Source organism: Pollicipes pollicipes, unplaced genomic scaffold (assembly GCF_011947565.3).
Source record: "Pollicipes pollicipes isolate AB1234 unplaced genomic scaffold, Ppol_2.1 Scaffold_7262;HRSCAF=8765_pilon_pilon_pilon, whole genome shotgun sequence".
Classification (NCBI taxonomy): Eukaryota; Metazoa; Arthropoda; class Thecostraca; order Pollicipedomorpha; family Pollicipedidae; genus Pollicipes; species Pollicipes pollicipes.
This window is the reverse complement of record NW_023597055.1, coordinates 4694373-4716690: the sequence shown is the minus strand read 5'-3', so window position 1 is coordinate 4716690 and position 22318 is coordinate 4694373. Positions and strand designations below refer to the sequence as shown.

Below are 22318 nucleotides of genomic sequence, written 5' to 3'. Positions count from 1 at the left end.
GGAGCAATTTGACCATCCCTGAGATCTAAAAAATAAGAGAGTTTGCAAAGCAAAATGCACAGAGCACGGAGGACTCTATGTAATCTCACATGTACCAAATTCTGAGCTTCCTAAGTCATGATCTTCAGGTCATGTAAGGTCAAGCAAGGTTAAACTCTACATAGGTGTCCAATGTGCCCTCAGGTCTCTTCTCGCGGTCAACTTTAACGTAGATACCTATTGCAAGCAAAATGCCACTGGTGGTTACATCAAGTCAATGACCTTATTTGACCCTAAGGAAGGAATACTTACTAAAAACCTTCGGATTCATTTTCATGGTTGAATTTATTATCGGCGCCAAATGATATCCTAAGAGACATGCTCCACAAAATAAAAGATAGATTGAGGCCATTCTAGGTTGATGACCTTCCATGACATTCATGAACTCAAACTCCACAATAGAACATTTCCTGATGACATTGTGATCCAGAAGTTGGAAATAAGCGTCAAAAATATCAGATTAAACAACTTTTGCAGTCATACAGCGCTTAATAAACCTTGCAGCGTTACAATAAACCTTGTAGATATTTTCAATCTAGGCCGTTCGAATCCCAGCTCGTGCTAAGTACAGCGACGTAACCGCCGCAAAAAGGGATCGCCGGTGGACGATGCCTGTTTACCACTGTTTTCAGGGCTTTAAGGACAAGGTGTATCGTCAACGGAGACAGCACTTCTCCGAGATCGCCATGAACCACCGCCAGTGAGTCTGGAGCTCACTTCGTCACCAATCTATTTAGCATGCTGAGCATTTGCTTCTGATCTCCACAGCATCTCGTGAAACCCATTATAGCTTCATGGGACCGGAGCACGCTTCTCGGCGTTTATGTTCCCTTTCGCGTGTTTTCAGTCCTGAAAGCATGTGCTATTGGTACCCTTTGTTCTGTATTAACGTTGCTGGTGCCAAAAAAAAAAAAACAACTCCATACGGAATTTTACGAGGGAAGTCACTCAGATTACAGTCATTCTGGCCCTGGTCATGCTAATTTGCCACGAATCATCCCAACCCCCAATCCTTTCACACAGGGGGCACCGAAATTCAGCCCTATTCGAATTTCATTCGGAGTAGTACATAGTAGTGCAGTATGGCGTCATTTGACTTGCAGTGTTGCTGACAACCAAGCTCAGCGCTCTGACGCGACGACCCCGGCTTTCAGCGACAAGCCCATCCCCCGCGTGGAGTACACCGAGGAGGAGACGAGGACATGGTGAGCATGATGCAGGTCGAGGCCGGACTGTAACAGGACAGTGCGCCACACTGCCCTCCGAGCCCAGGTCGGTGAACGGAACTTAAATCACAATGGTTCAACCCAATGGCCTATCGCGCCTCTGACTTTCGATGTGGTTGGACCAAATCACCCGTCGCCTTCGACACTCAGTGCGGTCCTCCCAATACATAGAGACAATACATCAGAGGAACGCCCCGACGGGAATGGTTTGGAAGTCATTTCCGATGAATTTAAGGCAGCATTACGTGCCAGTGCCGGCGCAGACTTTGCCGGCGCCGCGCTGTCGCTGGTATCACACGGCATCAATCGCGTCCGCCAAATCCGCCAACGTCAATCGCGTCTTCCTGTTCACTGGCATGTACTGAAACGAGGCCTCGACTTGTGCCGCGCCCCTCCTAATGAGGTAACACAATTTGTGATCTCGATCCGGTTAATTGAGACCTCTCGTTTCCGTCTAATCAGCCGAAGGCGACGGTCGCAACGTCAGAGTGGCGCCGCCTGTTGCCGATTGAGATGGGGAGGGGGAAGCGGAGGGGGGGGGGGGGGAGAGGTTTGAAGTGACGGGACGTCTAAAAGTCATTTGTTTTACGGAACAGCATAGCCCAACGTTAAACTGCAGGAAGACAAACCCCTTGTTTCCCGGCGATGTTGCTCCTGCCTCGAGTCTTCCTCGCTGCGAGACGCCGAGAAATTGTCAACGGGCGCAGTAGGCCGCTGCGGCACCCGTTGTCCAGGATGGTGAGCAAGCCTCGTGATCAGGAGTGCGCATATTTGGTACTCACTGCTGGCCGACGGTCACCGTCTCCCCGTTTAAACCTAGCGGAAGGCTGCGCCACTGCGAGTGACGACAGCTGTCACGTGACTGGTCCTGATGGGCCTGGTCAATGTCACACGTCAGGTCACGTCGAGCTAGCGTTGGTTACATCATATGTCAAGCTGCAGCGTGGTAGCGAGACACGCGGTCGGAGCTGGAGCGTGGGTCATGGGACACGCAGCCAGGGCTGGAGCGTGTGCCATGGGACACGCAGCCAGGGCTGGAGCGTGGGCCATGGGACACGCAGCCAGGGCTGGAGCGTGGGCCATGGGACACGCAGCCAGGGCTGGAGCGTGGGCCATGGGACACGCAGCCAGGGCTGGAGCGTGGGTTATGGGACACGCAGCCAGGGCTGGAGCGTGGGTCATGGGACACGCAGCCAGGGCTGGAGCGTGGGCCATGGGACACGCAGCCAGGGCTGGAGCGTGGGTTATGGGACACGCAGCCAGGGCTGGAGCGTGGGCCGGGGGACACGTAGCCAGAGCTGGAGCGTGGGTCGTGGGACACGTAGCCAGAGCTGGAGCGTGGGCCATGGGACACGCAGCCAGGGCTGGAGCGTGGGTCATGGGACACGTAGCTAGGGCTGGAGCGTGGGCCATGGGACACGTAGCCAGGGCTGGAGCGTGGGCCGGGGGACACGTAGCCAGAGCTGGAGCGTGGGTCGTGGGACACGTAGCCAGAGCTGGAGCGTGGGCCAGGGGACACGCGGTGATAGCTGGAGCGTGGGTCATGAGACACGCGACCAGGTTTCTCAGGCCGATGATGTTGAGTGAGCCGAGAAACATGAATGCGACCGTTAACTTGGGACAATTTGGTTGAGCTGCTATAAGTTCGGCGAGACCACAGATGATTGGTCGTTTGACACAGCTCGACCTCGAACGCAACCAGCTGAGTCCTATAGATCCTGCTCTGGAACTCCACCCTGTCACGCCGCCACCTGGCGGGAGGATGCAGGCGCGCTGAGTTATATAATATGAGAAGAGATTTCGAGGGGTTACTGGGTGGAAGAGAAGTCCCGGGGTTGGCGTGCGCCAGGAGAGGGGCGCCTACTGCACTGTCCCTCCCGAAATAATCTCCTTCATAATGACAGAGTGGCTTTCATGTGGGGAAGCGTCACCAGTGTGATTCTGCGACGGACTGTTTTCTACTGTGGTTGTCACACGGCCTCACCGTAGTAAGACAATTTGGTAGGAAATCTTCTGTCGGCAGTGCTACTCAGCCGGTGCGCTCCGCATTCGGCAGGTGGCGCCCGCATCGCACTCGCGCACAGTACTAGGACAGGTGGCGCCCGCGTCGCACTTGCGCACGGTACTAGGATAGGTGGCACTCGTGTCACACTCGCGCGCAGTACCTAGAACAGGTGGCGCTCGCGTCACACTCGCGCACACTGTTTCGGGCAGGTGGCGCCCGTGTCACGCCCGCGCTCGGTATCTTCAGAAGATCATGCCCGAGACTCCCCCGCCCCTTCTCCGGTTGACGTCCATCGCACGGTTCCACCGTGAATTACCCATTCCCTTCGCGCAGGGGTGTGATATTCCGCGAGCTGAGCGAGCTGTACGAGACGCACGCCTGCCAGGAGTACCTGGAGAACTGGCGCCAGCTGCGTCGCTACTGCGGCTACCGGCACAACCACATCCCCCAGCTGGCTGACGTGGACGCCTACCTGCGCCGTGAGCATGCCGGCAGGATCGCTCGGCTTGGCTGGAGCGCCGGAGAGCGAGCTGGAACTGCGACTGTGGGGACGGGTCTCTGCTGGCATAGGCGTGGCTGGATGGCAGTGCTGGTCATAAGGCATTTCTGAGAGCCCCAGCTAGTTGGGTCATCCCATAGTAGTGTGAATATTGAGTCTTGAGTCTGACTGATGTCTCTTCTCGCGCGTTAAAACTCACTGGAGTCGATTCACCATTTTTTTTGGAGTCCATGCAAGATGACTAACGTGGTGTGTACAGCATGGATAACGTACCTTCTGTAGATGACTTACCATGAGTTGAACCCATCACGGCTAATCGAGACGCACGCGAGTGTTCGTATGTGGCGCCGGCCCGGTTCCGTCTCCGACCGAGCCCGGCTCCGTCTCCGACCGAGCCCGGATCCTTTTCCGACCGAGCCCAGCTCCGTCCCCGGTCGAGCACGGCTCCGTCTCCGACCGATCCCGGCTCAGGCTCCGCCTCAGACTGAGCCCGGCTCCGTCTCCAACCGAGCCGCTGTACCCCTGCAGAGAGGACGGGCTTCCAGCTGCGGCCGGTAGCCGGCTACCTGTCACCACGGGACTTCCTGGCCGGGCTGGCCTTCCGGGTGTTCCACTGCACCCAGTACATCCGCCACAGCTCCGACCCGCTTTACACACCCGAACCGTGAGCTATACCTTCGGTGCATCTCAGAGCTGTGAGCTATACCCGGACGCATCTCAGAGTCGTGAGCTATGTTCCGGGCTCACCCAAGATCCCACTCGGGTTATCTCGTGCGAGGCTATTCCACTGCTTTTTCTGGTGCGGATTATGAGTTACGCCTTTGGTGCACCCCTAGAGCGAAGAGTTACGTCCACATTGTTCAACCAGGGTATGAGTTGTTACACCTCCTTAACACACAAACCGGTATCATAAGCCCCAATATGCGCCTAAATTACGAAACAAAACCGCTGAGCACCGGATGTCAGTTGCGCTCTTTATCTCTCGCGGCTACTAACATCGCTCATTGAGTGATTATGGTGTAATCAGATGTTTGTTGAATCTCACAAATCATCGGCACAAGCAGGGCTCGTTACCTTGATGTCAGCAGCCACGCGATGACCAGTGCCGTCGCAGTAGCCTCGTCGCAGTAGCCTCGTCGCGGTAGCCTCGTCGCACCAGCGTGGTCGTGACTGACCGTGTTGCTGGGCGCAGGGACTGCTGTCACGAGCTGCTGGGTCACATGCCGCTACTGGCCAACGCCAGCTTCGCACAGTTCTCGCAGGAGCTCGGACTGGCTTCGCTGGGCGCCTCCAACGAGGAGATCTCCAAGCTGGCCACGGTACGGGCTGGCACAGACCATGCAGTAGATACGCCATCGGTCATCATCACCCATGTATGTGGGTGATGACAAGACGATGACGGCTGCTTATGTGCGTTATCGTTAAAATGAATTGGGCTCGGCGACGTGCCTCGCTCGAATTCATGGAATGTAGCCTACAACACTAGTTTAACAGTGTTCTTGTTCTCAAACTAGAAGACATTTATGCTACAAAGGGTTAGCGTTTGAGCGCGCACTTAAAGGTAATGTTGCTACACGTACCGAAACGGAAATATCTGCTATAGTAACACAAAATTACAAGGACAGCGTTTGCATTGATATGTTGTGCTCTGGCACGAGAGAGAAAATTAGAGTTGCAATCTACTGACTCTCGGTATTGGAACTCATTCAATGGCCAGTAAAACCCATTACAAGTCCTGTGGAGCATAATCGCTGTGTAGAACAAAGCGCTGGGACTGTAGCAGCCGATTTTATGACTCTGGTCACAATATGAAACAAGAATGTGGATGACTTAGGTTAGCTAGGTCCGGTTGTTTGGTTACGAGTTATAACTTCATCTATTCCCATGGAAAATTCAGCCTTTAAAGAATTCGCTACAAAGATTGACTACTTGTCCATGCGCCAAGGGAAGTACTCGAAAGTTCACGATAAGGCGGTATAATGACGTCAGTTGTCTACCCTAACTGTTCCCGCCATGTCCCGTGCCAATCACAGCAGAAGCTCCTCCCGGTGAAGTTCTGTCTGATGACGTCACAGGCTACCCGACTGTTCGAACCGTACCGCTCACAGTGCTACTTCTTCACGGTGGAGTTTGGCCTGTGTCGGGAGAACGGGCGGCTGAGAGTGTACGGCGCCGGTCTGCTCTCCTCAATCGCAGAGCTGAGACACTCGCTGACACCGGCTGCCAAGGTCCGCAGGTAAACACTACACTCGCTGACACCCGTCGTCAAGGCCTGCAGGTAAACACTACATTCGCTGACACCGGTCACCAAGGACTGCAGGTTAAAACTATATTTGCTGATACCGGCCGCCACGGCCTGTAGGCAAACACTCCACACGTTGACACCGGCCGCAACGGTCTGCAGGTAAACACTACACTCGCTGACACCGGCCACCACGGTCTGCAGGTAAGCACTCCACTCGCTGACATCGGCCGTCAAGGTCCGCGGGTAAACACTACACTCGCTGACACCGGTCGCCAAGGTCCGCAGGCAAACACTGCGATCGCTGATACCGGCCGCCAAGGTCTGTAAGTAAACACTACACTCGCTGACACCGATCTCCAAGGTCTGCAGGCAAATACTCCACTCGCTGGCACCGGTTACCAAGGTCTGCAGGTCAACACTATACTCGCTGACACCGGTCATCACGGTCTGCAGGCAAACACTGCACACGCTGATACCGGCTGCCACGGCCTGTAGGCAAACACTCCACTCGCTGACACCGGCCGCCAAGGTCCGCAGGTAAACACTACACTCGCTGACACCGACTGCGAAGGCCCGCAGGCAAACATTGCAATTGCTGACACCGGCCACGGAGGTGGCCGGTGTCAGCGAGTGACGAAGGCATCAAACCTTTATGTCCGATATCCTGGATATGAGATAAACAACTCAAGCGTTAACATTCAAGCCCGGTGTCTCGGCGAACATTGCATCACTTGGCCATCGAGACACCATGTTTTGCGCGGAGACTGCGCTAAGGCCTGACTACTTAGCACTACCCGACCCCTGCGATCGCTGCATGTTCTTTAGACAATTGTCACCTACAGAGGTCACGCACTCATGACCAGGTCATGCGCATGAGGCCGGATGATATTTGTCAGCTGATTCTGTGTTAGGAACATTGACGGCTTTTCTGTTCTTCGTAACATGCGAAGGGAATTAAGTGCGACCATGTTGGTTTGAAACATCTACAACATACCCCTACCTAGCGTAGTAGCACCAGCTTTGTTAACCTGCTCGTCTTGTTAAGAAACGATATGACATATCGTGGTATGTCACGTGTTATTTCACCCTTGTTATCAGATCTCAGATCTAACATCTCTAACATATCCCCACCTCCCATAGCAACGCCGGCTTTGCTAACCCGCTCGTCTTGTCAAGACACGATATGACATGTCGTGACATGTCACGGATTTGTCACCCTTGTCGTCAGATTTGATCCTGACGTGACGTGCACAGAAGAGTGCATCATCACGGCCTTCCAGAACGTTTACTTCTATACGGACACGTTTGAGGAGGCCAAGGAGAAAATGAGGTAGGTAGGCCCTGCCGATTAGCTGCTGTGAATTGTTTCTACAGCTCCCATCAATCCTGAATACAAACGAAACCAGACAACCAAAAACATTTTTGTTTTGTCATGGCATTTTCTCTTTTAGCACGTGTATGATACTCGGTGGCACGATGACGTTTGGAAGTGGCCACTTGCGTCTACTTCAGGTAACCACTTGCTCCACAACTAACCTCCTGTTTCATTGTTTGGCGGTAGTTCGGTCAAAATTATGCGTTAAACAATTTCATCGTCTGTAGATGATGACTCTGAGCAGAGCTGTGCTTTCTGGGCTCTGGGCAAAATTTGCACCTATTAATTTCACGTCCTGTACAGCTCTCTTTCTCTCAGGTGTTAAGCCATGCCTTCCGCCGTGCCCATGAGCCCCTCCTACAACCATCTCCCCGGTGACCACCGGCGGCGGCGACGACCGCTCAAGACCCGATAACCCGGCTAAGGGACTGCCCGCTGTTAGCGATAGTTCGGCGGCGCCCCCAGCGGGTGCAAACGGGACTCTGAGAGCCCAGTGTACCAGGGGTTTACTGTTGAGCGCCTCAGGTAGTGAAAGCACGGAAAGCACGCGGGGCCAGCGTTAGCGCGGGTCCCCGCACGCGTCTAACCACGTTGGTGCCGTGTTGTGTTTGCTTTATTCAGCCCACGCGAATGCAACGAGGGCTGCGGTCCCACCCTTGCCTCGAACGCCTTTGTGGTTTATTCCTAACTGTAGGTGATCTGCCCAAAGCAAGGGGCGTAATGGCCGAGTGGTTAGAGTGTCGGACTACCACGTGGGGGGCCGGGCTCGAGTCCCGGTTGCACCATGGCTCGTGATTGCTGATATGGTCAGTACAGTCACTGGCGCTCCATAAAACAAATAAGCAAACGATGTATGTCGCGTTCTTAAAACAAATCAACCCAGAGCATGAAAGACCATTGCCCCAAAAAGCTGATGTCACCGTGGGGTTTCTCAGATAATAACTGGTGGCTTGATCCGGAGCACAAGCAGATATACAGATTTTGCTGGTCGCTATAGTAGCTGATGTTCATCGGGCTCCAACCATCCGGAGTAACATGAGCTCTAGCAATTGAATACACCCTGTCAGTGGCGCCACAAGAGCCACGCGGGCAGCGGCGGCGCCGGTGTTGTGAGCGCCATCCGGTTAGTAGCTGATGTTCATCGGGCTCCAACCATCCGGGGTAACATGAGCTCTAGCAATTGAGTACAGCCGGTCAGAGGCGCCACGAGGACCACACGGGCAGCGGCGGCGCCGGTGTTGTGAGCGCCATCCGGTTAGTAGCTGATGTTCATCGGGCTCCAACCATCCGGAGTAACATGAGCTTTAGCAATTGAATGCACCCTGTCAGAGGCGCCACAAGAGCCACGCGGGCAGCGGCGGCGCCGGTGTTGTGAGCGCCATCCGGTTAGTAGCTGATGTTCATCGGGCTCCAACCATCCGAGTAACATGAGCTTTAGCAATTGATTGCACCCTGTCAGAGGCGCCACAAGAGCCACGCGGGCAGCGGCGGCGCCGGTGTTGTGAGCGCCATCCGGTTAGTAGCTGATGTTCATCGGGCTCCAACCATCCGGAGTAACATGAGCTTTAGCAATTGAATGCACCCTGTCAGAGGCGCCACAAGAGCCACGCGGGCAGCGGCGGCGCCGGTGTTGTGAGCGCCATCCGGTTAGTAGCTGATGTTCATCGGGCTCCAACCATCCGGAGTAACATGAGCTTTAGCAATTGAATGCACCCTGTCAGAGGCGCCACAAGAGCCACGCGGGCAGCGGCGGCGCCGGTGTTGTGAGCGCCATCCGGTTAGTAGCTGATGTTCATCGGGCTCCAACCATCCGGGGTAACATGAGCTTTAGCAATTGAATGCACCCTGTCAGAGGCGCCACAAGAGCCACACGGGCAGCGGCGGCGCCGGTGTTGTGAGCGCCATCCGGTTAGTAGCTGATGTTCATCGGGCTCCAACCATCCGGGGTAACATGAGCTCTAGCAATTGAGTACAGCCGGTCAGAGGCGCCACAAAAGCCACACGGGCAGCGGCGGCGCCGGTGTTGTGAGCGCCATCCGGTTAGTAGCTGATGTTCATCGGGCTCCAACCATCCGGGGTAACATGAGCTTTAGCAATTGAGTACAGCCGGTCAGAGGCGCCACAAAAGCCACACGGGCAGCGGCGGCGCCGGTGTTGTGAGCGCCATCCGGTTAGTAGCTGATGTTCATCGGGCTCCAACCATCCGGGGTAACATGAGCTCTAGCAATTGAGTACAGCCGGTCAGAGGCGCCACAAAAGCCACACGGGCAGCGGCGGCGCCGGTGTTGTGAGCGCCATCCGGTTAGTAGCTGATGTTCATCGGGCTCCAACCATCCGGAGTAACATGAGCTTTAGCAATTGAATGCACCCTGTCAGAGGCGCCACGAGGACCACACGGGCAGCGGCGGCGCCGGTGTTGTGAGCGCCATCCGGTTAGTAGCTGATGTTCATCGGGCTCCAACCATCCGGGGTAACATGAGCTCTAGCAATTGAGTACAGCCGGTCAGAGGCGCCACGAGGACCACGCGGGCAGCGGCGGCGCCGGTGTCGTGAGCGCCGTTTGGTCTCCGCAGGGCGTTCGCTGCTACAATTCATCGGCCGTTCGGCGTTCGCTACAACCCGTACACGCATTCCGTGGACGTTTTGTCCAGCACTCAGAAGGTGGCGGCGCTGGTGTCCGAGCTCCGCGGCGACCTCTGCATCGTCACCAACGCCCTCAAGTGAGTAGCGCCCGAACGCGACCCGGCGCGGGGACGTCGCGTGGCAACACGTGGGGCCTCGGGCTGGTGTGGGGGAAGAAAGATCTGGGAAGTAGTTGGCTAGGTCGGTACAAGGAGTATCCCTTTTAAGTGGTTGGAAGTACGAATGACGCCACTTTTACACTTGTCAAAACCATGGCCTTACGACCGCTTCCACACATATAGATTAAGAGAGTGACCGAGCCATCATATAGCGAGCATTTCGCAGATAGCTTAGTGGGATTTCCACTGAGTCTGGCAAAGCTATTCTGCGAATGACCGCCTGCCTAACATGCAGCGATAACCAGCATTTCTTTTCCACGCAGAAAGATCCAGGAAAATGACGAAGATGCTGACATCGAGGGCATCACGAGTCTGCTGTCAGCAGCGTTGCCGGCAGATACGGCCCGAACACCAACACCGCCCTCTGCCGCCACTCCAGACCTCTCGCCCAATCAGTCGCCGCCAGAGAAGACAGACTAGGCGCTTGTTGGCCCGCCCTTCGCCGCCACTCCCGACTTCTCGCCCAACTAGTCACCGCCAGAGAAGACAGCCTAAGCGCTTGTTGGCCCGTCGCACGCCTACGTCAGCCTGCGCCTAAGCAGAAGCAGACGCAGGCTGAATAGGCGCGACGGGACAGAATGTAGTGCTGTCACATTCGCTGTTAATGTGATAGATGGGATGACTTTTGTTGATCCTTATCTCAGTCATCCCGTCAAATGACACCACTGCACATGGTCTGATCAGTCCCTGGTCACCAGCGCTGCATGATACCAACATTTGCCGGCATGGCAGCCAAATTGGTGGTCTTTTTATCTGAAGTCTTGCCTTGCGGGTCTCACAATCTAACCAGATGCCCGCCGGAAGGAATATCTTTCGGCTGTGAAAATTCGCTTCCGCCAGGTGCCAGTCCGACGCTCTCGTGCGCTGCCGACCGTGGTGAGATGGGTTTGCTGGATCTTCAGAACGGTTTCCATGGCAACCTGAGCAGCTCGGCCCGCTTTCTTAACTTATTTGGGGATGCTTTTGAAATGACATCCACATAACACTGCTGAAAACGACAAACAAATAATCAGTCACGGCCACGACTTATATCTGGATTTCGTAACTGGGGCACATGAAGAGGCATTTTCACGAAGCCTTATGGTGCACTATGTCACGAGCCAGTGTGCAAGGTCACGAAAGTCCCGCGGCTGTAAAACGGTTTCAGGCAGTTTCAAACCACAGCTGGCACTATGGGAGTAGTCTACTTTACTTCCATTGACACACCCGCTTTCGCGAGAGACATGTGTTAGGTTTTTAGATCGAACTTTGAGCGACAAAACCGTGTAGATATTGTACGTGACTTCATGTGAGGATGCCAAGGCATTCGTTACTCGTAATTGTAAACGAGATGGGACCAAGCTGGAATTAAGGGACCAAATATGATGTTTCGCATTTCATTCTCGCATGATGGTTGTTGATCGCTGTGTTTGTGCTCACGGGTGAAGAATGGTGACAAATGACAGTGGGTAAAGCACACAAGCACGGAGATCTTGTCTTGGAAAAAAATTAAAACACTGGGATTACCGGTGAAAATGACACTAGAAAAAAAAACTAGAGCTGAAATGCCTTTCAGCAGGGCGGCTCACCCACTGCATTCTCCGCCCACGCTGGTGCTGGCCCATTGTTAAGCGGTTACCTGTTCTATGTCCATGTCAATGTGGCTTCCTGCATGCAGTCCTTGTTATTGCATATCCCGACAGTCCAGAGGGGCGGACTAGTTGATGTGTATGATGTAATCGTTTGATGTAATCAAGAACGACGCACTACTGTTATCACAAATGGCTTATATGTTCTGCACGACTGCACCACTGCGTTATCTGCAGTGCCATCTATCTGAAGTGCAGTCGCTTGTGCTTGTTGTGGATCAGGCGTATGCCTCGCCTGCGGTGCGGGTGGCCACTCGAGAACATCTGTACTATCACTGGAATGGCTCGCGTGGTGGCAGTGATTGTGCTCTGCAGTCTCTTGTGCGTCCCTCCCGAGACACCGGTGGCGTGATGGCCCACCCCTCCCGAGACACCGGTGGCGTGATGGCCCACCCCTCCCGAGACACCGGCGGCGTGATGGCCCACCCCTCCCGAGACGCCAATAGTGTGATGGCCCACCCCTCCCGAGACACCGATGGCGTGATGGCCCACCCCTCCCGAGACACCGGTGGCGTGATGGCCCACCCCTCCCGAGACGCCAATAGTGTGATGGCCCACCCCTCCCGAGACACCGGTGGCGTGATGGCCCACCCCTCCCGAGACACCGGTGGCGTGATGGCCCACCCCTCCCGAGACACCGGTGGCGTGATGGCCCACCCCTCGCGAGACACCGGTGGCGTGATGGCCCACCCCTCCCGAGACACCGGTGGCGTGATGGCCCACCCCTCGCGAGACACCGGTGGCGTGATGGCCCACCCCTCTCGAGACACCGGTGGCGTGATGGCTCACCCCTCCCGAGACATCGGTGGCGTGATGGCCCACCCCTCCCGAGACACCGGTGGCGTGATGGCCCACCCCTCCCGAGACACCGATGGTGTGATGGCCCACCCCTCCCGAGACGCCAATAGTGTGATGGCCCACCCCTCCCGAGACACCGATGGTGTAATGGCCCGCCCCTCCCGAGACGCCAATGGCGTGATGGCCCACCCCGTGGTAGCATGTGGCGACAATGTGCTTACACGTAGTATATCGGCAGCGAAAGCCCACTCTCGTCTCGATGTCAGCCGTTCCCTTTTGCCCCGCACGTCGCTTTTGCACGCAAATTTTTCCGAACTAACGAACGACTCAAACAGCCAATCACAACTTGGTTCGGCGTGCCGTTGTGTCTGCTGAACCACCACGGCGAATGTCCCTCGCTTCCGCCATGCTGAGTGCGCGGGTGAATTCATGTGCGTAGCCACTCATGTATGAACGTCGTTCGTATTCTTCTGTTCATGTGAGCGTAGGCAGTCAGCTCACCAAGCCAGTACTTGTGAGGTCAGTCGGAGCAACTGTATGTGCCGAGAAACGTCACTATGTGAAGGCGATTGTTAATGTGAACGTGAACGCGACAGCTCACACGCTTACATTCCGGATTACGGATCACATTCCGACGGTGACTAGCTGCACATCACGTTTATTTCAACCTGGACTTTGTACATCGCGGGTAAAGTCTGGGTATATTACCCCTTCCGCACAAGACTTATGTCACTGATACAATATCTCCCGCTGGAGCTGATTCATGCGAAGACATTGTCTGCCGTAGAACTTGACGTCTGTTCATTGGCATGTGTGTATGTGTGTGTGTGTGTGTGAGTGTGTGTGTGTGTGTGCGTGTGTGTGTGTGTGTGTGTGTGTGTGTGTGTGTGTGTGTGTATGTGTGTGTGTGTGTGTGTGTGTGTGTGTGTGTGTGTGCGTGTGTGTGTATGCGAATTTTGTTGTGATTAGCCATAACACTTAACTTGTCCGACTTACTGCATACGGCAGAGGTTGAATGAAGAGCTGCAGTCTCTATAAGATTTACATTGATCATCTCGTTATTGATTCTAGCAAGATTCCGGCCAGTATGCTTTTTGTCCCGATTTTGCGAATGCGCTTAACTAAGCCGAGCGTTAAAGAAGCGCGTTAAGCTTCCGAATTCAACCCAATCGATCTTTAAAAGTGTTCCCTCACTCTTGATCTGAATGGCGTATGGCCGATTCTGGAGTTATTTCCGGTTATTTAGAAAAGGGAGCACGAGTGTTGCCCGCTCAACAGACTAGCTAGGCATGCATCAAACGACAGGGAAGCCAAAGGTGTGAACTGTTTCTTGTCAAAGGTGTCCACTGACATAAGCTATGTGTTATTAGACTTTTGATGAAAAAAGTCCGGTAGGGTTCGCATTACAACGAATAATATTTCCGGTGTAATTGTATGTGGCCACGGCTGGCCTTAGTTACTCGTCGCAGTTGCTGGGATATACCGCTCTTAAACGACCTTGTTTTCTGTCTGATGGATAAATGGCGAACGAAGTGAAATTATGGCTGAACGGTGAAATGGTGTCTGCATTCCGCATATCACATATGCATGGTGCACAGGAATGGTGGAATTCTGCAGAAACCGTATTGCTGTTGAAACTGTCTGTACCTCGAATACGGTTGCGTAACTCACTGCTCCTGTGTTGGCCAACTCACTGTCCTGTCAACGACATCCGGTCCCTCCATTGACCAACAATCTGGTACAGCTGGCCAAGAGATTCGCCAAATGCGTCGCGGCATCCCTCCATCCGCGGGCGGCGCAGCCCAGAGCCATGGGTGACTTCAGCACCTGCGGGCGCTGAAGCCAGCCAGGTGCCTGCCGAAGTTGACCAGGTTCACATGTTGTGTGCATACAAGTCGATAGGAGTTCGTCTGAGCCTGCCGGCGTGAATGCTTTCCTGCCGCACGTCGGTGTCTTTGTCCCGGACCCGCTCTGCGTGGTGGCGCGCCGCTGATGTGGGGCGTTTGACTTGGGGGGGGGGGGGAGGCAGGGACTTCGGCCCGATGGCCCACCCACCCCCTCCTGTGAGATGCTGCACGGGGGACGGGGGGGGAAGTGGCGGCCCGACGGCCCACCCTTCCGTGAGAGGCTGCACTGGGGGGGGGGGGGGGGGCGGCCCGCTCCCCCCTCGTGAAAGGCTGCACTGGGGGAAGGCCGGCGCCCCTGCACGGGGGCCGCACGGCCCCCCTCCCGTGAGAGGCTGCACAGGAGAAGGGCGGCGGCCTCACCCCTCGTGAGAGACTGCACTGGGCGGGGGGGGGGGGGGGGGGGGGGGGGGCTTGCGATATTCCGTTCTCCAATGGCTCTCCGGGCCTCCAGTGCACTCTGCTGCCGGCCCTTTGCTTACAATACAATTTGCTGAATGGTATGCATTTGCGCTGAAAATGACCCCTTTAAAAGGGCACATGCATTCTACGGTGTTGCATTTCCTACAATATAGTGCTGTAGCCATTGGCAGCCCCTCTAGCTTTCGCCAGTCGTTTTCAAAAAGTGTTCTGATGCAATATAGCGATTATATTCGCTCATCACATGTGCTAGATACAACATAGCCACGTTAGTTTTAGCATTGGTCTCTGTTTGCCCTGGATAAGACATGGCTGGGAAAACTATTTTTGTTCAATCAAAACAACTTTCCGTGTGCGGGCATAAGCGCGGTGCAGATGCCTTTAATATACATCATAACCTTAAAAGAGACTTCCATGTTGCTCCAAAAGGGGTGCCAAAATCACCCGCCACATTTTGGTTTGTGCCGTTTTCCCTCACACTTGGCATCCACTCCTTTCGCATTACCGACGCAAAAGCTAACTGCGCGGCGGTCAGCTGATTACGCAGAAATGTGGAAGGTCGCCAATACGCCCAGTTCGTCGAACGGTGGCGTCTAAAAACCGCTGCCAGCCCGGCGACGGTTGGACGTCAGCCAATGGCAACCAACGCTAACCAACGACAACCAACGACAATCGGCGCCAATCGGCGTGTGAGACCGACAAGGTCTGCTGGCGCTTCCGTCACATGCGCGTCACTCTTCCCGCCGCCCGTGCGCCACACATGTGACCGGACGGGACTAGACCAGGCCAGGTGGGGCCGAACTAGACCGAGACGAATGGAACCAGACGAGATCTGATGGCAGCGGATGGGACCGGACGAGACCGACGGAACCGAACCGAATCGAACTGAACTGAACTGAACTGGACTAAACTAGTCTGAGCTGCACTGAGCTGTACTGAACTGACCTGCACCGGACCGGACCGAACCGAATCAGAGCGAACCGAAGTGAACCCAACCCAGCCCAGCTCAATCCAACCCAACCAAATTGATGGATTTGCGTGGCGAATTGAGTCCTCCGTCCTCCGTTAACCTCTGAATCTACAATTCGGGAATCAACAAACAAAGGCCCTCTAGATCAGCAGGGTTTTCTGAACTACTTCTTGGGACGTCCGCCATGGGTAGATTCCTGGTAAAGCAGTGAGCTAGAATCGCTTTTAAACTAGGGTAGGGGTAAACAATTTCATCGCAAAAACACCGTGCGGAAGTAAAAAATTCAAGCAAAAAATCGTAAGTTCTGAGTCAGTGTGAGATGCTCGAGTAAAAAAAGACAAATATTTCGACTTGGCATGAACCCAGCATCATAAACATGACAAAGATGCTTCTGCTTTAAACACCTTAGGGCATGACAGTGAAACTGAACAAATTAAAGAATAGAAATTTCATAAGGTGATGAGCATCAAAAACTATTTAACACCAATGTTTTGATGCTGCACTTTGCACTCCATTTCAACAGGATTTTGTAACACAAAACAATACAAAAAAATATAACGACAAAAACGCCGACAGCAAAAAATTTAACAAGTATAAAGCATTCAAACAAAAAAGTCTTGCACTCCTGCACATCTACACATCACCAACTCAAACAAAACAGACATACTTCTGGCTTATGGTAAGGTGGGAGTCAGGAAATAAAATATTATGCTACTGTTCTTTGCAAAATATCACTGCTTGTTTTTATGAAAATAACCAAAGTAGGCCTGGCCTAAGGAAGCCTTTCCTCACCTCATCCTGTCTAACCCATTTGTATCACACCAGCATTTGTGAGTCACTGATTCTTGCAAAATTCCTCTTCCACTTACCATCCAGTTAACCAACTTAGCCTGGCTTAGAATAGCCCATATATTGAGCATCATCTCAGCTCATCTCACCTATTTCCTGACAGCAGCACTTCTGATAAAAACATGCCCAACTTTATTTTTGGCTGGCTTCGATTTCTGTTTTGGTTCAATGCATTTGTGTAGCTTGTTGACACCAGACAAAGTTGGCAACATACAAATCAAAATTCCTCATATCACTTTGAACATTTCATGCTAATTGCCATGGTTAGCCGCTTCCAAAAAGCAATAGTGAGTATTCTCCACAAAACAATCTCTCTCCTCCAAATGTAGCAACACATATAGATGGCCGCAAAGCCAGTTTTGCTGCTTGCCTTTTGAGCTGCACCAAAAGCACCCATTTTTGCTTGGTTTGGCTTGGTTAAAGCCCAGTGACTAAAAGCTTGAGGTGTTGGTTTCACATTTCAGATGGGATAGTCTGATTAATTGCTAGAAGCCTATATCTGCCTCATATTGTAATCCTGTACAGCTTAGAGTATTCCTGCGTTAAAAATAGTGCATATCTACAATACAGTCATTTGCCAGCCAGCAAACCAAGGCCACTATGGACAGCATCTTGTTAAAACAGACATGAGGAACCATTTCAACGAATTTGAGGCAACTCATCAATAGTGTGGAACAAAACAATTTAACCATGCGTTTTGTGGCAATCGTAACTTGTCTTATCAACAAAACTCGATGGATTAAAACAGCAAATGGCTTAAGCTGGTGACAAACCATGTGGGGAAAGCAGGTAAGGTTAGTGAGTGGCTGCTCAGCAGGAGAAACTTAATGGTTTTTTAGGGGCAATCTTCTTCCTGCCAACCCACACAAAAACTTACCACCTTTCGCATGGTTTGCTGACAGACAGGCTCATCTAACCCACCCAGGAAATCGAAATTAGCAATCATGCCCACCAACCTACAAGGCTAAAATTCGAAATAAGCAAGAGGAGGTCCGCATGAGAAAGCAATTTCGAAGGGCAGAATTTCGCTACCAGACACTTCTGTATTAGCTTTGCCAGGTCTGTCCCAAAGCTACGTACGGCAGGTTAATGTGATGTGCTGAGGTAGTGAAACTGGAATGGCTTATATTTTTTTCATTATTGAGCTTCACCATGAACCAAGAAAACGGCTCACTGACGATTTAGCACGGCAAAAGTGGCGTTAGAAATAAGTTACGTGTTCCAAATTGTCTCCTTCGTAACCTATAAATCGTTCCCTGTGGGGTGCATATCAGACATGCTTGGGTGGCTGGCGAATTAATCCAATTTTTATGTGAAACAGGTACAAGTTTGCCATTGGAATGTTTTGAAGTAAAATTGATCAGCATTTCAAGCCATGGGTGGTATCTTTAAAGGCAATCGGAAAGGAAAGAGAATGAAGGTGTGTTGCACTCGTATGAGACCAAGAAAAACAAAGGCAATTGAACAAATATGAATATTTCTATTTTTTGATCAAATTGTGTGATCAACTCATTTGAATGAAGGTACTTGAAAAGAAAGCCCAAATGATGATATTCAGCTTTTAGATTTCATTTAGAAGGCATTTCTTGAATTTTTCACTAATGCATTCGGGAGTGGCGCAATTTAGTGGTCAATTTTCTTCGGGTTAAAGAAATACGTGGAGTAAAATTCTCTAGCAGGCTTTGCTGGTGTTTATACCAGGTTTTCCTTTGCTGCTGTGGTGTTTGCGCAGTATGACCCAAAACAATGGGGGTGCGTGAAAGCCTTACATTTGGCACACAACCCGAGATTTGAGGCATTTTATAAGCAAACCAAACTTGATGCATGCAAGCGGCTGTAGTCACTGGGGCTCTCGAGTTTTCAGGTATCTGATGCCCTTGCTCTGTGTATGCATAGGCATGATTCCGATGTAGGTGAGGCAGGATATAGCCATAGGTATCCAGGCTCTGTGGAGCCTTGTTTATGCTTGATGTTTTCAAGTGAGCTTGGTTTGGGATGACATCTTAAAACCTCTGAAATAGAATGATGGGTTTGGTATGTATGGCTTGACAATATCAGGTAGGAGTGAAACAAATCGCATGAAATGTGGGGATAAAGAGTGTAAAATTCTTCCTCATATGGCGTTGCTTTACACCTAAAGTTGGCAATTCCAGGCCACTGTAGTGAAGTCGTAAAGCGCTTTGAAGAAGCTGACGATTAGTTACGCCCTTGCAGCCAGTGTTCTTCTCAAGATACGAATGCAACCAGCGGTAGCTCACATATCGATAAGTGCGACGTTACACTTAACTCGGTTCAACCGCGTCGCCAATATTCGAAACCGTCAGCAGGCTGGTCACGTCCGTCGCAAGCACACAAACCAACATTCCCAGGGCTCAGTCAGTCTAGTTATCTTGAATTTTATGTCGTTTAGTTTCTTGATCGAATTTTGACGAAAATGTGCGAAAAGCACATATCTGACGGTCATTGGAGGTCACCGTATCACCACTGACCTGTGACGTCAGCACTGACCCAGTATATTTGTGGTTTGTTCTATCACCTGCCAAAACTTTCCGGATTAAATCTTATACATATGAAGCATTTGGTGACTTAGGGCACTAATGCAGAAAAACGGCAGCTCCGACATATGCTCTATACAGGCCTCCTGTTGCGAGCGATGGTCAGCACCATGATCAGGAATGTACATGGCCAATATGAAGCCTTGAGTGTCGTCTGACTGGGGCTTGCCTGCTGATATGTTTCCATTTCACGATTTCGGCACGCAAACATGCTCGCAAAAGGTGCATCTTTCTTACCCCAATCATGCCCGATAAGTCGGAGGCTTTTCACACCTGCCGCTGACACAACGCATTGGACGGATCTCCACCCTGCTGCTTTATCCTAGACTTTGGGCGGACGAAAGGCATGGACTGAAGATGCAAGGTCTGTAAAGAGTCTCGTTCCATATAGCATATTCTTGTTCGATAACGTGGTTTAGCTTTTGAATGTCAATGACATTATGTGAAAACAATCATTTTCTTGTCAGAGCGTTCCGTATGTACCAAAGCTTCCTATTGAGCTCAAAGTCTTATACAATTTTTTCAGCGCATTTATCGAGCAGCCTCTGACAACCACGTATACGTAGTTTTACGGGTAGGAAGATTTATGCTACGGCGATTTATCCATCTAATGTTGTTTGTGTACAAAGATTGATACTTACGAAGATTTGTGTGCGGGGGAATATCATAAAAATATGTGCCACCACTGTTTTGTGTATGAAGATATATGATTCAAAATTATCAAAAACGACTTTCCACCCCGGACCCAGGTAGTAGAGATAAGGAGTACTAAGACAACGCTATAGCATAGGTGATATAAACGTTAATGTTATCATACTTGGCTAGCTGACAGATATAAAGCTTCCGATGAATCTGAAAGATGCTTGATGACTTCTTACATCTACCAAAAAGTAAAAGCAGGCAACGCGGGTTTTAAAAACATGTCATGCAGCGTCTTCGAATGATTGAAATATGAGGCCATCAGGTAGATACATCTGTATTTTATTTCGTGCAAACCTTCGATTGGCTGAAGTTCTTGAGCAATGTGGTCAAAGCGCTCTTCGGTTTGCCATATTTCTTCGCAAATAGCCCTTTTCACCATGAATTAATGCACCGGAAAGTTTAAAAAGTTAAAAAAATGTTCTTATGAAGTTTTAGTATACACTTAACTCCCTGACAAGGAAAGGATTGTGTTCATGCAATTACATTACCATGGAGTACATAAACCACGTGTCTCCAACTAAGAATGAAATTTGCAGTATTAAACGAGACCCTTTATAGACATGTCTTCAGCACATGCCTTTAGTTCAGCCAAGGTCTAGGATAATACCTGGCCTGGCAATTTAGAAGGATCATTCATCTTAGATCATGTTAAGATATAGAGAATGTTAAGGTATAGATCATGTTAAGGTATGTGAGCCCTGTAAGCTCTGTAGCTACTGTAAATAAGCTCTGTAACTATTGCAACGTCGTGAAAACGGCTAATATATGCGTTTTACAATTGAAGCCCTTTCGTGATTCCACACGTCTGCTAATGATTTAGCATGGGTGCCGCCGAGCTGATGGCCCTAGATGTGTAAGCAGCCGTCATTTTCTTTGAAAGCATCTGACATATGCATTAAACTACCCCCAGCTGATGCACATAACTTGACATGATGACCTTAGTCGCATGCATAAAGGCCCTCTGCAGCATTACGCCTTTAATGCATACCTAAAGCAAGCGTCAACTGAGGCCAAGCATGCAGACAAGTATGCGGGTTTGCACAATAGCTGTGCCACCGTTTCACACATCTGTCATCTGTTATTCCTGGCGCTAAAAACAGAGCAGCGTTTTCTCGGATGCCAGAGATGATATAATTGTTCCAACAGTTGAATATTTCGGGCTCTGTTTGCTCCAGGCTCAGTTGTGATACACATTGACCAAGGTTAAAGCGTCATCAACCTCGAAGGCTGGCACCGATGCTGGAAATGACGGCTGAGTCAGTCTCACACTATGGGTCCCCCCCCCCCCCCCCAGTAGATGATCGGCTGGGTAGCCTGTGTGGGCTGTAGATGAACCGCTGGGCAGCCTGTGTGGGCAGTAGATGGTCGGCTGGGCAGCCTGTGTGGGCAGTAGATGATCGGCTGGGCAGCCTGTGTGGGCAGTAGATGGTCGGCTGGGCAACCTGCGTGAGCAGTAGATGAACCGCTGGGCAGCCTGTGTGGGCAGTAGATGGTCGGCTGGGCAGCCTGTGTGAACAGTAGATGATCGGCTGGGCAGCCTGCGTGGGCAGCAGACGGTCAGCGAGCGGCCTGCCCCGCGGAGCGGACAACCAAAGCTCGACCTGTTCGAGACGCAGACGGGACTGCCCAATATCGTGTCCCAATATAACGTTTTTGGGAAAATATGGATGTTAAGGACCAGTCTGTCTCTCCGATTCAAGGCGAGCATAGTGGTGCCACCGCTTCAAAATTTTTGCCTATTTAGGGGGTACAGAAAAAGTCTATAGCTCAGCACTTTTGAAACACTTTGACAATTTTTTTTGTAACTAAGCGAGGCAGGTAGGCTGGACACGGTATGGACTTCCCAGTACACGTTCGCAAGCATGAAGTGCCAAGGGTAGGTTCGGGGACGCACGTTTGACGCTAGTGTCACCCGTGCCCAAGCCTGCGCACACCAGCGGATGTAAAACGCGCTCGGTTATAGCTGGTGTTATGACGCAGGTCGGTGGTAGAGTGACTTTGCATGTCAACTGCATCATATCTTCGCCGCTTACTTTCATGCTGAATGTTTGTTTACATGAGAAATCAGTTCTTATTTCTAGCATCGGCATTGGGTCATTGTACGTATTTTTAAGTTTGAATGACGTCCAGAAACCCCTTTTAATGTTTTATCAGATAAGACACGTGAACATTTTAATGCACATTGCAGTGCACAGTTTTTTGAGGTTTTGATATCGAATTCCTTATACAGGTGCTCTGCCATCGTCTACGCCCGCGGAAACGTTTCGATTTTTTAAATACTCATAACGTTGGCAACGATAAT

The 22318-nt window shown here is 51.6% G+C and overlaps 2 protein-coding genes across 2 annotated transcripts in view; one reads left to right on the top strand and one right to left on the bottom strand.

Moving 5' to 3' along the window:
* Positions 1-647: 647 nt before the first annotated feature.
* Positions 648-10672, top strand: LOC119114133 (tryptophan 5-hydroxylase 1). Its single transcript, XM_037238346.1, has 9 exons — positions 648-739; positions 1194-1244; positions 3604-3749; positions 4298-4433; positions 4962-5088; positions 5878-6005; positions 7243-7344; positions 9963-10109; positions 10454-10672. The coding sequence occupies exons 1-9, from the start codon at positions 648-650 to the stop codon at positions 10608-10610; spliced, it is 1086 nt and encodes a 361-aa protein (XP_037094241.1). The 3' UTR covers positions 10611-10672.
* A 36-nt stretch (positions 10673-10708) lies between these two features.
* LOC119114132 (sugar transporter ERD6-like 9) overlaps positions 10709-22318 on the bottom strand; it is a 22047-nt gene continuing 10437 nt past the window's right edge. Inside the window, exon 2 of the mRNA XM_037238345.1 lies at positions 10709-10724. Within this exon, the coding sequence (XP_037094240.1) occupies positions 10709-10724 (16 nt within the window). The remainder of the gene's footprint in view (positions 10725-22318) is intronic.